This window comes from Anser anser (assembly GCF_964211835.1).
Source record: "Anser anser genome assembly, chromosome: 4".
In the NCBI taxonomy this organism is placed as follows: domain Eukaryota; kingdom Metazoa; phylum Chordata; class Aves; order Anseriformes; family Anatidae; genus Anser; species Anser anser.
Genome location: NC_139724.1, coordinates 33262370 through 33275724, shown reverse-complemented (window position 1 = coordinate 33275724; position 13355 = coordinate 33262370). Strand labels below are relative to the sequence as shown.

Genomic DNA, 13355 nt, shown 5'->3' with positions numbered 1-13355 from the left:
CTTATTGTGTGCAATGCAAATGAAGGTTAGTATTTGAGTAGCTTTATTGAACAAGGAATGGCCTTGCCAGACGTGTGTTACAACATGCTAGAACATGCAAATCTCTAATCATCGATGTTACTAATACACATCATCATGATTCTGAGAGGTGGATTGATCCAGAGGTGATAGTTCAGAGTCTAATTAGAGAAGTCTTTAGGTAAGAACGGCGCAGTAGCCAGACAGCTTTCTTGCTCTTGATTGTAAACCCTTGGGACTTGGGGTCTTCTATATACTGATACGGAATGTAGTACAGTGTAGTCTCAAGCTTAGTTATTGTTGCTTGTGTGTTGAATATGGAATTGTGTAACGAAAGTGGGCTATAGCAAAGCAATTAAGCATTTTAGGATTTAATTTTCAATTAGATATATCAATTCATGGTTACCTCCTAATAAATACGTATTTTTTTGGTCTGGGCAATACTAAAAAAAATATATATATACACACAAAGGAAACATGAGGAAATGTGGAGGGAAAAAAAAAATAGGAAATGTGGAGACTCAGTTCCAACCTACAGTATCTTCTGTGTATGAAATAGGAAACTTGCATCTTCTCTCTAGGTCATGTCCATTTTTTTTATGTACAAAGTTCAGTTTTGTTTTGAGACTGGAGTTTGCTAAGTCTATTATGGAATGCTTACTCATCTCATAATGAGGAATAGATATGCATATAATTAATTAACAAGGGACAATTTAAAATGATGTTCAACTTGAAAAAACATGATGGCTTTTTGACAGGCATGCTAGTAGCACATAGGAACCTGTATTTTAGCAACATAGAATTAATGTTATTTTATTGACAGGCAAATCTTCAAATAGTCATTCGCTGGAGCAGGTGCTGCCATTCAGTGCTTAAGATTTGGCCTTTAGCTCTGTAATCTGACAGTCACATCAAGGCTTTGGTGTAGAAGAAGGTGGTCCTGTCTTCCTGTATCCCCCTTCCCCCACATTGCCTTCTCTGTTGTGCTTACAGAAGTGTTTTTGCAGCTGTGCGGAGAATCAGATCGGGGAACGGATCCAGGCTAAGGCAAATATGTTGTTGTCTGGTTAGTTTTAATCTAGATCTGTTCCCTGATCCAACTGCCTGCATAACTGCATGAGTGTTTTGCCAACACAGGGCTAAGGTGAAACACTATGGAAGTGGGAATCAATGGTTGGGTACGGGAGTGGGGAAGGCTGAGCTTTCTTCAGGGAAAAACTGGTTCACTTTGAACTTGGTTTTAAGTGAATGCTTGTAGTCTAGTTTTTAGCTGTGTTTCAGGGTTTTGTTGCAGTGGACATTGATTTGAGATATTAGATTACTCTCTCATCTCACCTGGCTGCTGCTTCATCATTGAGTTCACAGGAGTTGAGTATATGCTTTTTTTCGGAGTGTTTTCTTGTCCTCAGCTCTGTTAGTTCTCACAATCACTTTTGGGGATTTGCTTAGTAACTGTCTCTGGAAGGAGGAGAGCAGAATTAGTAACATCTTGCACCTCAGCTACCAGTTTGATAACTATCCCCAAATTTATATCACAGTGATCTGGCTCTGGGATAGAACTTCATAAAATGAGTTAGCTTTGGTAGTTCAAAAACAAACAAAGCATTTCTCAGTTTGAATCATCTGACTCTGTTGTCAACTCTTGATTGTATGTGCATATATATACTTAAGCCTAGGCCTGACTGAATGTATACATTTATCAGATGACTTCAGAGAAGTTCACAGAAGCTTTGTGATAAAAGCTACCTGAGCAAAGTACCAAGTTTGGTCATAAATTGATGAAATTTGGGGAAAGGAAGCTTAATTCAGTATTTTTATCAATGTGCTATGTGAAGGTCATATTGCAGTATACCTTACAGCTTAGCTTGTCCAAAATATCAGTAGAGAATGCTAAATCTACTTCCTGCCACATCATTCCTTTGGGCTCAGTCAGCCACTCCATTTCTATGTTCTCTTCCATGTTGGCTAAGTGGGCTCAAGGTCCTCTAGGCTGGAAACAGGCACAGGGCCACCTCTTTAGGCAGTCAGGCTTTCTGGAGCAAGAGTAGGGTTGTGCAGGGCTGAGAGTACACTTGGGAACAAAAAAGACAAGTTTTTGGCTACAGGAAAAACTGGACGGATGCTTTTTCATCATACTACTACTCATTCATGACTTGAGGTTTCCAGATGTGCTACAGTGAAAATGTAACATTTATTTGACTTCACTTAGACTTCATCAGCACTATAGCTTGTCATTGTGGACTAGACCAGAAGAGAACAGTGATGCCCTCCAGCTGCTTTCGTGCCCTTCTCCCCAAGTTTTGATTGCTGCGATGAGTTGTGTTTCACAACTACTCTGCACGTTTTATAATCAAGATATTGACCAAGCACTGTAAATAATCCTTCATTACAGGAGACGGGCAAGAAATATTGCTGGGAAAAGAGCATCAGTTTTTCTTGACTTGGGTATGCAAGAGCTGGAGAACAGCACCTCTTTGCGGGAGGGGACAAATAAGTGAACTGTATGCTTAAAGCATTTGTCATGTAGTGTCTTAGGGAAGTGCATTTATTTGGCTTGCAGGTAGGTATATTGCACAGAGGTATGGCATCTAATTGCAAGTAATCAGGTATTTGTAATTTGCTAACATTATGCTGTTCAGTCAATTGCTTTTGGTCCATGCATATTGAGTTGGTATTGCCAGTTAAGCATACTTTACGAAAATACTAAATCACTTAAATGATAGAGAATTTTGTATTTGCGTTTTGTATTTGTAAACTTTCATTAAATAACCTCATATGAAGTCTGAGCATCTCAAATATGCCTGTTTTTGTTATAATGGATGTGTGCCATTATTTGCATCTGCCTGTTCATCTGAACCAATCTTTGTCCTTGCCTGCAGGTTAAGGTGTTGCACAATCAGCTTGTTCTGTTCCACAATGCCATTGCAGCGTACTTCGCTGGGAATCAAAAGCAGCTTGAACAGACACTTAAACAGTTCCACATCAAATTGAAAACTCCGGGAGCAGATGCTCCATCCTGGCTTGAAGAACAGTAATCAGAGAAAAGGAGCTGATGTTAACCTAAAATCAATAAATCTAATAAGAATTAAGGGTGGGGGTTGAAGGACTGTTGTAGTGATTCTTGCACAAGACAGCTTTAATTTTTTTCCCTTTTATAATACTGTAAAACTGAATTTGGTGGGAAAGTGGGTAAGTTTAAGGTAACCAAACATAATTTCTATCATTTCAAATATAGAGCACTCCTTTTGTATGTGAAGGTCGGTGGTTATTTCTGTAGCTGGGATGGGGGAGGGAGGGAGGGGAAAGAAAACTATATAGATTTGCACTGACAAATTATGTTTGTGATCTCTGGTCATTTTGGTGGCTGGTCAAAATATTTCCAAATGGAGGTTTACATGATTTGTACCAACATCTGGTATTTTATAGATGAATATAGAAAACATCTTTAATGATTTTCGTATGACTTTTAAAAAGGAGAGAGTTAAAAGAATATTTTGCAGATTAATAATATAAGGTCTGTATGCAGTACCTGCGTATAAGACAGCAGTATCAGAACACTCATTGACTAGTGGAATTAGAGCAAATGCCTTTTAAAAAGATGTATATTTCCATCATAGAGTTAAAGGAAAAAACACTAAAGCAAGAATCACTGTCAGTCTGAGGCTTCTAAGCACACGTTTTTGCTTTGCACCAAATGGTTTGCTGAGTGAGGCCAACCATACAATGTACTAATTTCATTTAAAATTTTACTTTCTCTATGGAAAAAAAAAAACAACCGTACTAGCCTTAAATCACAGGTATGTGCCTTTTTATAAGATGTTTTCAACCAGTGTACATAGTCCAAGAACCCTTTCACATAATGGTTTGTCAGTTCCCATTGTGGGAAAGTAGACTGTGTAAATGCTGTTTCTTTGTACACTTAGAGTGAGTTGAAGCTTTAGTTAATCTTCATGGACAGATGCGATTTTGAGAAAGGAAATTGGGCCAGTATGATTTTTCTATTTAATTGAAAAGCATACGTCAGTAAGGGGAGTAATGAGGAAGATACTTCTTTTTTTAATTTCTCCTTCAATAGCATAGTCCTTCTTTAAATGTAAAATTCTGTCAATTTTATCATATACATTTTAAATTGAGTGTATCGAAGTCCTCATTTGCACATGTTACATTGCTTTGTGTTCTATTAAGTAAAATGAAATACTTCAAATATGTTATTTACAACTGTGTGGATTGTATGATTTATGTACTGTATGTTCAAATGCCTTTCAGCTGACATTCTTAAAGTTTTCAGTGCTTAACACAACTGTATTGTAACTGTAAATCAAACTTTTTAATCATTCCTCATTAAATTCTTGGCCTGACAGAGCCTTCTTTGTTTTTGTTCTGTCAGAATCTCTTGTTATTGTTCATTTACATTCCCCAGAATGTATATCCTATGTGAATTTTGTATTCATATTAAAGGTGTTTGCAGTCTAACTTCCTTGACTTGTGATGGTTAAGAGTACAACCCAGCTTCTGCAGTGAAAGTTTAGTTTTGTGTTTGAGTTGCACCCTTACCCATGAATTTCTGGGAAATCCGTAGGTTGTAATGCTGCTGCTGTTTTATTTCAGGATGATCTAATTGTGTGCAAGTTCAAGTTGAATGTAGGCTTATAGTGAAACAAATCCTTTAAAATCAAGAACATACATATACTAAACTTCTAAAGCTAACTTCATATTTAACAACTTTTATGAAGCTGTTGTCTTCCACTGTCTACGAATCTTGACGTGTATGATATGATGGTGCAAGTAAGAAGTTAGCTGTAGACTGTGTGGTTGAGGTAGGATGTAAAGATAGCATCATAGCAGGGGGTAAAGAATGCAAACCTATTGATCGCAATTGAAATACCTACTCTCAGAATACTATACAGGAAACATGTAATTTTGGTTTCAGTGCAAGATTCGTGCTCTTCCTGCTGAATATAGTCCCTGCACAGAAGGAAGTGATCTGTCAGAAATGGTAAGAGTGAACTCGGGTCTGAAATTGTTTTGTGCAGGAAGGAGACTTACGGCATTGTATAAAACTCAAACTCTTGCAGTGGCTTAAAACTGCTGGAGTCTTTTCAACTGGAAGGAAAGGTTGGACAAAAGAGATTACTCGCTAAAGTCTCAGTGTAGTATTTCAGACCAGAGAGAAGGAAGAATGATTTCCATTTTGCTCACTGAAGCAATTGTTCTAATTGATAGCCTCAGAGAGGAGGATTCTGTGTTCAGCTGATCGATGGGATATTAAAGTGATTTCCTTTTGTGGCATGTGAACGGGGGCAAAGGAATGTCAAATACATGCTTACGAAAGAATTCAAATTCATGCCTGATATTCAAAGCTAACTTCAAATCTAACCAATTTTAGAAACTTTTTCTTCTGGAAATCATATGTGGCAGTTTCCAGTTGGAAATAATTATGGTTGTTTTTCTAATACTTATTTGAAAGAAAAAAAAAAGCTATATTTATAGCTTCTAATGCTGACACTCATCTAGATGGACAGTTGCTTCACAGTGGTGGTGGTTTTTTATTTTGGCAAGGGAGGGGGCATCATACCCCCATCTACTAGAGTCTTGTCCATGTAAAATTTTCTGTTGCAAGTTACTGCATTAGTGCTTTTAGTGTTGCATGAGGTTCATCAAGAAGAAGGTTTTCAAGTAGTTAACAGCACTTCAGACATGTTGTCGTAGCTGACTTACCAAACAGGGACCCAGAGAGCTGTTTTTCTCAGTGACCATACTGTAAGTTTCTTATGCTCCTGGCTTGTTTGCAACTTGTGGCTTCTGTTATTTTGTATGAATTCTACAGCAGCTCTTCTACTCTAATGTGTAAGTAAAATGCTCTTTGGCATACTTCTTGCTTTACCAAGCCCTTACAAAGCCTTCTCCGGTTACCAAGTGTATCTGTAGTAATATTTGAAGAGAGGTCTGTGCAAGCAGAGTACAGTAATACACTGGTATCATTAAAGTAGCAGCTTGATTTCAATCTTTTTAACATGTCCTCCCAACAACCTTATCTCTATCAGTCTCTGCTTCAAAAAATGATCAAAGTAATTAAAAGAAAAGCTAACCATTCCTCTCAGCTTTTCTGTTTTGAACTGAAGTGGAGGCATGTTCAGTTTGTCTTCTCTGCTTATCTGCTCTTGTTCCTTATTGTGGTGTTACAACAAGAATATCATAATTATTCAGCATTCCTCCTCTGCAATTATCTTTTTTGGTCTGGTTATCTTTTTCATGCTGCATGCTTGATGTAGAGGTTGTGCTAGTCACTGGCTTTTTCATGTTGTTTATCTTCATATTTTGTGATCACCCCTAGCCCGAATTTATCCAGCTGCTGGGAGCTCAGCTTTGTCAAATTGATTTTTTTTTTGAGATGCACAGAGGTGACTTGCTGTGTTTACATTTCTCTATGTTGTTCTTGTTACTTGACATTGTTTGTGGATCTTTGACCCATTTTTGTTGTTATGGCAGGAGTTTGAAGTGAAGTAAGGAAGTACTTTACCCTGTAGCTTAAAAGTGGCAAGTAGGATAGCTTGTGCCTGCCTGGGAGAAGAATACCTTGAACTGGTAGAGAAGCTGTGGAAATAAAAAAAAAAAAAAAATATGATGTGTTGCTACTTCATCAGTATCCCAGTATGGAAATCCAGAGAAGCGTATGAACCTTGCAAAGCAATGGCCTTGGACATAAAAATGCAGTCAATGGGTTGTGAATATTTGGTTTCCTATTACTGAGGAACCAAAAGCATTGCTATTACACCTGAGGTGCCTTTCAAAAAAATTAAGAAAGAGATAGGAGCAGCAACAATTGTGTTGCCTACTATTGTACTACTTTGAAATAGTATATTTCTATTAAGTACTTACACTGTACAGCCACTCAGCAAAATGTGTAGTCAACTTCTTTAATTACTGAAAAACACTTCCTGAGCAAATACATTCTGCCTCTTCTCTTTGTGAGAACCCGTTTTCAAGATAGCTCTTGGAGGAATGAAAATACTTGATCTTCCAGGTGGAGCAGAAAAAGAGATTAAGAGCATCGTTGGGTGGTAGAATTTAGATGGGTACTACTATGGATGTGCGATAACATTTCTTAACTAAGTGCTGAGATAAGATACAGAGCAGAATCAGCCTGAAACAAATGTTTAGTTTAGGTTTGTCCTGTTATTACTGTTTATGCCAGCATAAATGCATTGGCTTATTTGGGAACAGTTCAGCTATCAGCGGTGTGTTCCTAGTTAATGGTACTTAACAAATGGTGTGTCCGACTGTGCTAATTAAAATAATAATTATACACCTTGCTACCTTTTCAAGAGTATTGAAGGCTGTAAATTCAAGCACTTCAGAGTTAAATAAGGCTAAAAATTAGTGTTACTTGTTCAGTCTTGATTTGCCTTTCATATGCGTATGCATCATGGTAGTTTTATATGATAGTGGTTAATAATTGCAGGGTTTTGTTTCAAGAGGTTAACTATCATAGTCCTTAATTTTGAAACCAAATAGGACTTGGTTTTAATGTGTCTGAAGTGTTGCAATAAACTTTCTCTCTTGCCACTCCAAACACTGTAGAGTTGGGGGCTTGCAACAAGGGTAACTATGCCATTTGTTCAAGTGGTATAAATTCTATTCTTACAATTAGATTGGTTTAATCATTAAATTCATATTCAACCTAAAGCATTAGAAGCTTGTTCTGCTTCCAAAGAAGTGCAGATCTTCCAAAATAACTTTTCCCCTCTTAAAAAAAAAAAAAAGGGCAATGTGTTAAAATTAGTCATCTTGGAGACTGTCTTGAGTATTCCATTTAACTAGAAATCTTAAAATACATTGGGATTTATTTTCAGAGTATGCCAACCCATCTAAATGCTATCTGTTCTAGGGAGGTGCATTTGGTGCTTATTATAGGTGGGGCTGCTCGGTCTACCTGTTATTAAAGTTGCTTAATACTTCCTACTGTGAAGACCTGTTTTCAGTTGATTGTGACTCTGAATTTTAGCCATGTGGGCAAAATCTTTGTATGCCGAGTGTTTACACTGTTGGGGGGGTAAAAACAGCTGAAAATTTAAACTTAATTTGCTGACATGGTGCTTTAGAAAAGCTCTGGAATAAATCTCACAGGATGAGGACAAGTTAAGAATTTATCTTCACATCTGGACAGGCTCCCAGGTCCTTTGCTACCCAGTTCATTTTTTTTTTTTTTAATATGACATTATGCAAGTCTCGTTTGGCTTGTGCTTTTAGTCTTGTAGAGTGAGTATTTGCGCTCATGACTGGCAGCAGTGAAAACAAGTCTCTTTGGTTCCAACACAAGCAGCTACAGTCCAAGCAGCGCTGCCCTTCCTTGCCGATGCCCTGAGTGGTGACCTTGCACTCTCGAGGAATGTCCGTGCTGGCTCGGATCTGAGCCTGTCCTCTCCAGCTGCTGCTGGCCCTGCCAAGTCGAGATGCGTGGTGTGGTATGAATTGCCTTCGCTGCAGCCGAACTGGTTCCACTCAACGGATTTAAGGCTTCAGTGACAGAGTGCTAAGATCACATTCCTTAAATTTTTCTTTTGTTCTGATAGTTTTAAAAATGAAGTGAATTGAATGGGCTGCCTGGCCGGACCAGTAAGTGGGATGGGGTAACCTTAGTGAGGGTAGGACTGGGTTTTGTGTCTGGGAATTGTGAAGGGACTGTTTCTGGTTCCCTCCTCCTGCCCCTGCTGTGAGGGGCTAGATGATGGTAGCTGGGCCTCTTACTAGCAGCCCTTTCCCTCCTCTGCTTCCATAGTGTACGTGACCCGCTAGTGCCATGGCATATCATGGACCCTGCCGTGTGACCTTCTCAGTCGCTCAAGGCCTGAGCTCTGCCACTTCGTGTGCGTGAGTTTTGGGGGGCAAACAGCTTTATTTCCGAAACGTGACGCCTTTGGGTCTCTCAGAACCGCATTTCGCAGCGCCGGCGGGGGGCGGCCGGCGGGACCCCTCAGCCCCCCTCAGCCCGGTGCCTGCGCGGGGCCGCCGCCGCTGCCACCTGCCGGGCCCCGCCCGCCCCGCGCCTGCGCGCAGCCCCGCCCCCGGCCGCGGGCGGCCCGGCCCGGCTGAGCCGCGGCGCGATGCGAGGAGGCGGCGGCGGCGGCACCGCCACTGGGACCCGCGCCGGGACCCGCGCCCGGGCCTGCTGCGAGCCGCGCCGCCCGCTGCCGCCGGGGCGGAGGTGAGCGGGGGGACCGGGGGGAGGACGGCGCGGGGCTGCGCCGTGCCCAGGGATGGGGAGGGGGCGGCGGGTCCGTCCGTCTGTCTGTCCGCCCGTCCGTCCGTGCGGGGGGGAGGGGGGCGGGCAGGAACAGGGGGACAGGTCGGCTCCCGGCCGCGATCCCGGGCACTGGCTCCCCGCTTGTGTGAGACAATGGGCGAGGAGCAGCGGCTCGGTCACCGCCGGCTCCTTTTTTTGCTCCTCGGGCTGCTCCGGGGAACGGGCACGCAGCAGTGAGGCGCAGTCGAGGCATCAGAAATGGTCGGTCCCGGGTCCCTGTCTTCTTCCCCTTAACGCCTCGGAGGATGCCCGGCCGTGGGACGGCTGCCGCTGGCACGGCTGCGAGCTCGTCCTGCCACGGGCAGGGCGCCCGGCTCCCCTCGCCGCCCTGCCCGGGCACCTGGCAGCAGCACACGGCCTGATCCCGACGCCAGGCACACAAAATCAGAGGGGCTTTTGACCAGCCCGTAACTGCAGGCCGCCGCCCTCTCCGCAGCAGGTGACCCCCGCCACCTGCGTCCCAAATACCTGTCCGGGGGCAAAGCTGAAGGCAGGCATCTTGTGCTGTGCCTTCCCTTGGTGCCCTCTTCCTAAGCGCCCGCGCCTCCCCTCGCCTGCTCCTGGCCGACACTTGTCTCGGCTCAAGCAGCACGATGGCCGGAGAACAGTTTTTCCTCCTCTTGCCTGCCCTTTCCATCTAGGTTGGGATGTTTTCCTCCTCTTGCATTCCCCACTCCTTTCACTAGGAGTGTCCCTGGCTAACTCAGCAGCGCCCAGCTCTGAGATCGGTCCTTCCCACCGGCTGTCTGTCTGTCTGTCTGTCCGTGTGTGTGTGTGAGCGCTGGGACTCCGGTGATTCATCGCCGCCGCCTTGGCTTCCTTAGGATTTCATCCCAGTTTTCCTAAAGCACCCAGATTTGTTGGAAGTTTCAAAATAAGGTTCATACGCCTTGCCCAGGGGCACGGTAGGTCAGTCTGTCTGACTGTCTCTTTTTTCTTTTTCTCTCTCTCATTTATTTTTTTTTAAATCTGTGGGAACCCGAGTTAGAAAATAATAACTGCCGAAAACTGCTTTGTGTTGGTGGAAGGCTGGCTAATACATATTTCATTCTTAAGTAAATGGTAGGGAGTCAAGTTGTTTTTTTTCCAAGTTGAGTATTTCTTTAAATTAATGCAACGGTTAATTGCTTTGAGTGGTTAATTTCTTTCCACCGCCTTGCACCTGCTTTTTCATGCCTCTGTGCATCTATGATCATGAACTCGGGAGGAGAGGAATGAACATAGCGCTCTGTAATAGCAACTGGGTATTAATGCTAATTTGAATTTGAAACCCTTTATCCTGATCTACTTTCTTTGTAGCTCTTCCCCTCTTTACCCTGCCATTAAAATACCTTCCATCATTCCTATGGTTTAAACCTCACACAAGCTTTTATAAGCATGTTCTATTCTCACAAGCACCTCAGTAACGTGAGGTGTAAGACCAGAAGATCTGAAGCAAGAAAGGGGAGGTCATTGCTACCTGTGCAAGTTTTTGAGAAGACAAGGTGAAGTGGATCATTTTGTGTCAATTTCCATTGACTTCAGAGAAGTCGTGAGTAGCTGAGTCCTTACGGAGCAAGAGAGAATTTGCCCTAAGGCTTCTTTCTGTACTTGGATCTGTTTGTTCATGAACACTCTAATGATGGATCTCTGGCAAAAATAGCAAAGGTTTTTCATCACAATTATACAATGTCAAATCGATCTGGATTGCTATTAGCTCTATGTGAACCCTGCAGAACAGACGTACGGCTAAATCCGTGCCAAACTTTTGATTTGATGCTGTTCTCGTGCCAGTGCATTGCTTCAGCTTGAGTTTTCCTGTAACTGATTTTTTCTCAGTGGCTGTCTTTATTCTACATAAATTTTTCTTGTGCGGTATCTTTTTTTTTGTTTTTGGTTGGTTGGAGGTTTGTTTGTTTGTTTGTTTTTGGTTTTCGTGAATTCCCCAAATGGTTTTGAGATAACATGCGTGTTTTCATAAAGCCATAGAATTCTTCATTAGTCTATACCTGAGATATCTTAAGTTATCTTATCTGAGAAATACAAGGAAAGTAAAGCCAATAGGCGTGGCTTGTCAAAATCGTGCTTTTTACAGAAGTCATTCTTGAAGGTTTACCATCAACGTCAGTATCTGCTTTTCATAGGTGGCAGTATACAAGAGCTTGCTCAAAACTGTTATGATTCCTGTTAAGCTACCTCGTGAGGTAACCTGGACAGATAGAAAAGCTTTCCTAACTACGTAAAGCTCCGTGTGCTGAGTGCTTAGGATGTGTAGGCTACTGTTCCTGTGGGTTCCTCTCTCCTTTCTCTTTCTGCTTATTGAACTTGCTGTGGCAACCTGGATACTGAAGTAAATTAGAAGGGACAGCTTAATCAAACTGCAGTCTGTCTTCTCTTAGTGCGTTTTGGCAGGCAGCGTAGCCTGACGTGTGATGGCAAAATGCAAATACTGCAGGTGGATGCTCCACGAACACAGGGAGCTGAGGGGCTGTGCGATGTGCTTCCCTTATGGACGGTCATATCATAGGAAGGCAAAAAAGCAGGACGTTAGGGCAGACTGTTCAATTGTCGCACACGTCATTCGTTATTTTAACGCAGCTTGGATTCACACCAAAGGATTCAAACGGGGTCTATTTGATGCCGTTAATCCCCTACCACAGGAGTAGTAGTTAGCAGTCAGATTTTCTAACTGTGTTGCATAATCACCTAAAAAAAATGTAAAATCAGGAGTCATAGAATCGTTCAGGTTGGAAGAGGCCTCTGAGATCACCTGGTCCGACCTTCAGCCTAGTGCTGGCAAGTCTACCGCTAAACCGTGCTGCTGAGTCCTACATCTGCGCGTTTCTCCAGCACCTCCAGGGGTGGTGACTCAACCACTTCCCTGGGCAAAAGAGTTGAAGATTATTTGGCTTAATAATTTGGGATACATACCTTCTCTTACAAAATTGCACCGAGCTGAGAGTAATAGATAGGTTTGGTATCTGCTGTGTGTGATTTAGGAGAGATTCTTGTTTTTATATGTATTCTCGAAGTCTAAGTCCCCACAAATATTTGAGATATTGCATGGGCAGATTTTACACAATTGCCCTGGGAAAGATAGTTGATTACCTAAATTTTCCTTCTTGATCGCTGTTGTGTGTTAATTCTGGTGTCTTTTCAGCCCAATGCCCAGTCTCTCTGACCCGAGTCTCCCCGCTGCCCTTCGTTGTAGGTTGCGAAGATGGCGCAGTCCCCTCGTGCCCCGCTGCTGCTGGAAGACTAGAGCTTGAACGGGTGCGACGCACGCCGCTGCTGCCGCGCTGTTCTATGCTTCAGGCAGACCATAGGCAGTGACGCTCTCCTCTTCGGAGGGGCCGTAAAATGCATGTTATGAATTGTCTCTCCTTGGTCAATGACAAAGAAAATGGGGCTATCTCGGTCGCGACGGGATTGATGAGCGAGGACCCGGCGGCGGCATCGCACCTCCCCTCGCCTGCTGCGGCGCCGCCGCCCCCTGCGCCATGTCCCCTGGCGGGGGCACCCCCTGCCCCGCCGCTGCCCCCGGGGCTGCCGCCGCCGCCGCCGCCGCCCCCACCGCTGCCGGGACCGAACCCCCCCCTGCCTCCGCCGCTGACCAACGGGCATGACAGCCACAGCAGAAAGAAGCGGATGCGGAGCTTCTTCTGGAAAACCATCCCCGAGGAGCAGGTCCGTGGCAAAACCAACATCTGGACGATCGCGGCGAGACCGCAGTATCAGATCGACACAAAGACGATCGAGGAGCTTTTTGGGCAGCAGGAAGAAACCAAGCCCCAGGACACCAGAAGTCGGTCTTTAAAGTCTTCGTTTAAGGAGACTAAAGAGGAGGTAAGAACCGAAGTTCAATCTTTCTTTTCCACAATGCTGCGGGAATTGGTATGAATCCTGTCTGGCCTTTGTTTACCTCTGCCTCTGTCATGGTTCATTCTAACTATAAATTTGTCTTGATTTGAATGGGAGGGGAACAACAGGAAGGATAAACTCTTTGTTCTTGGTGGCACAAATCTGTTTTTCAAAGAGCTAACAGTGTTTTATT

The 13355-nt window shown here is 43.2% G+C and overlaps 2 protein-coding genes across 13 annotated transcripts in view; both read left to right on the top strand.

The window, feature by feature from the left end:
* Positions 1-4491, top strand: part of ARFIP1 (ARF interacting protein 1) — a 43464-nt gene extending 38973 nt beyond the window's left edge. For all 10 annotated transcript variants that reach the window (XM_083834640.1, XM_083834639.1, XM_083834648.1 and 7 more), the window contains one exon: positions 2898-4491. In XM_083834640.1, coding sequence (XP_083690766.1) covers positions 2898-3053 — 156 coding nt within the window. In that variant the 3' untranslated portion in view covers positions 3054-4491. The remainder of the gene's footprint in view (positions 1-2897) is intronic.
* A 4592-nt stretch (positions 4492-9083) lies between these two features.
* The window catches only part of FHDC1 (FH2 domain containing 1), a 40728-nt gene continuing 36456 nt past the window's right edge, over positions 9084-13355 (top strand). The window contains exons 1-2 of one of the 3 annotated variants that reach the window (XM_083834428.1): positions 9084-9223; positions 12513-13147. In XM_083834428.1, coding sequence (XP_083690554.1) covers positions 12662-13147 — 486 coding nt within the window. In that variant the 5' untranslated portion in view covers positions 9084-9223; positions 12513-12661. Of the gene's footprint in view, positions 9224-9303; positions 9762-9781; positions 10228-12512; positions 13148-13355 lie in introns of those variants that run through there. The other 2 variants (XM_083834430.1, XM_083834429.1) reach the window with 2 other exon arrangements.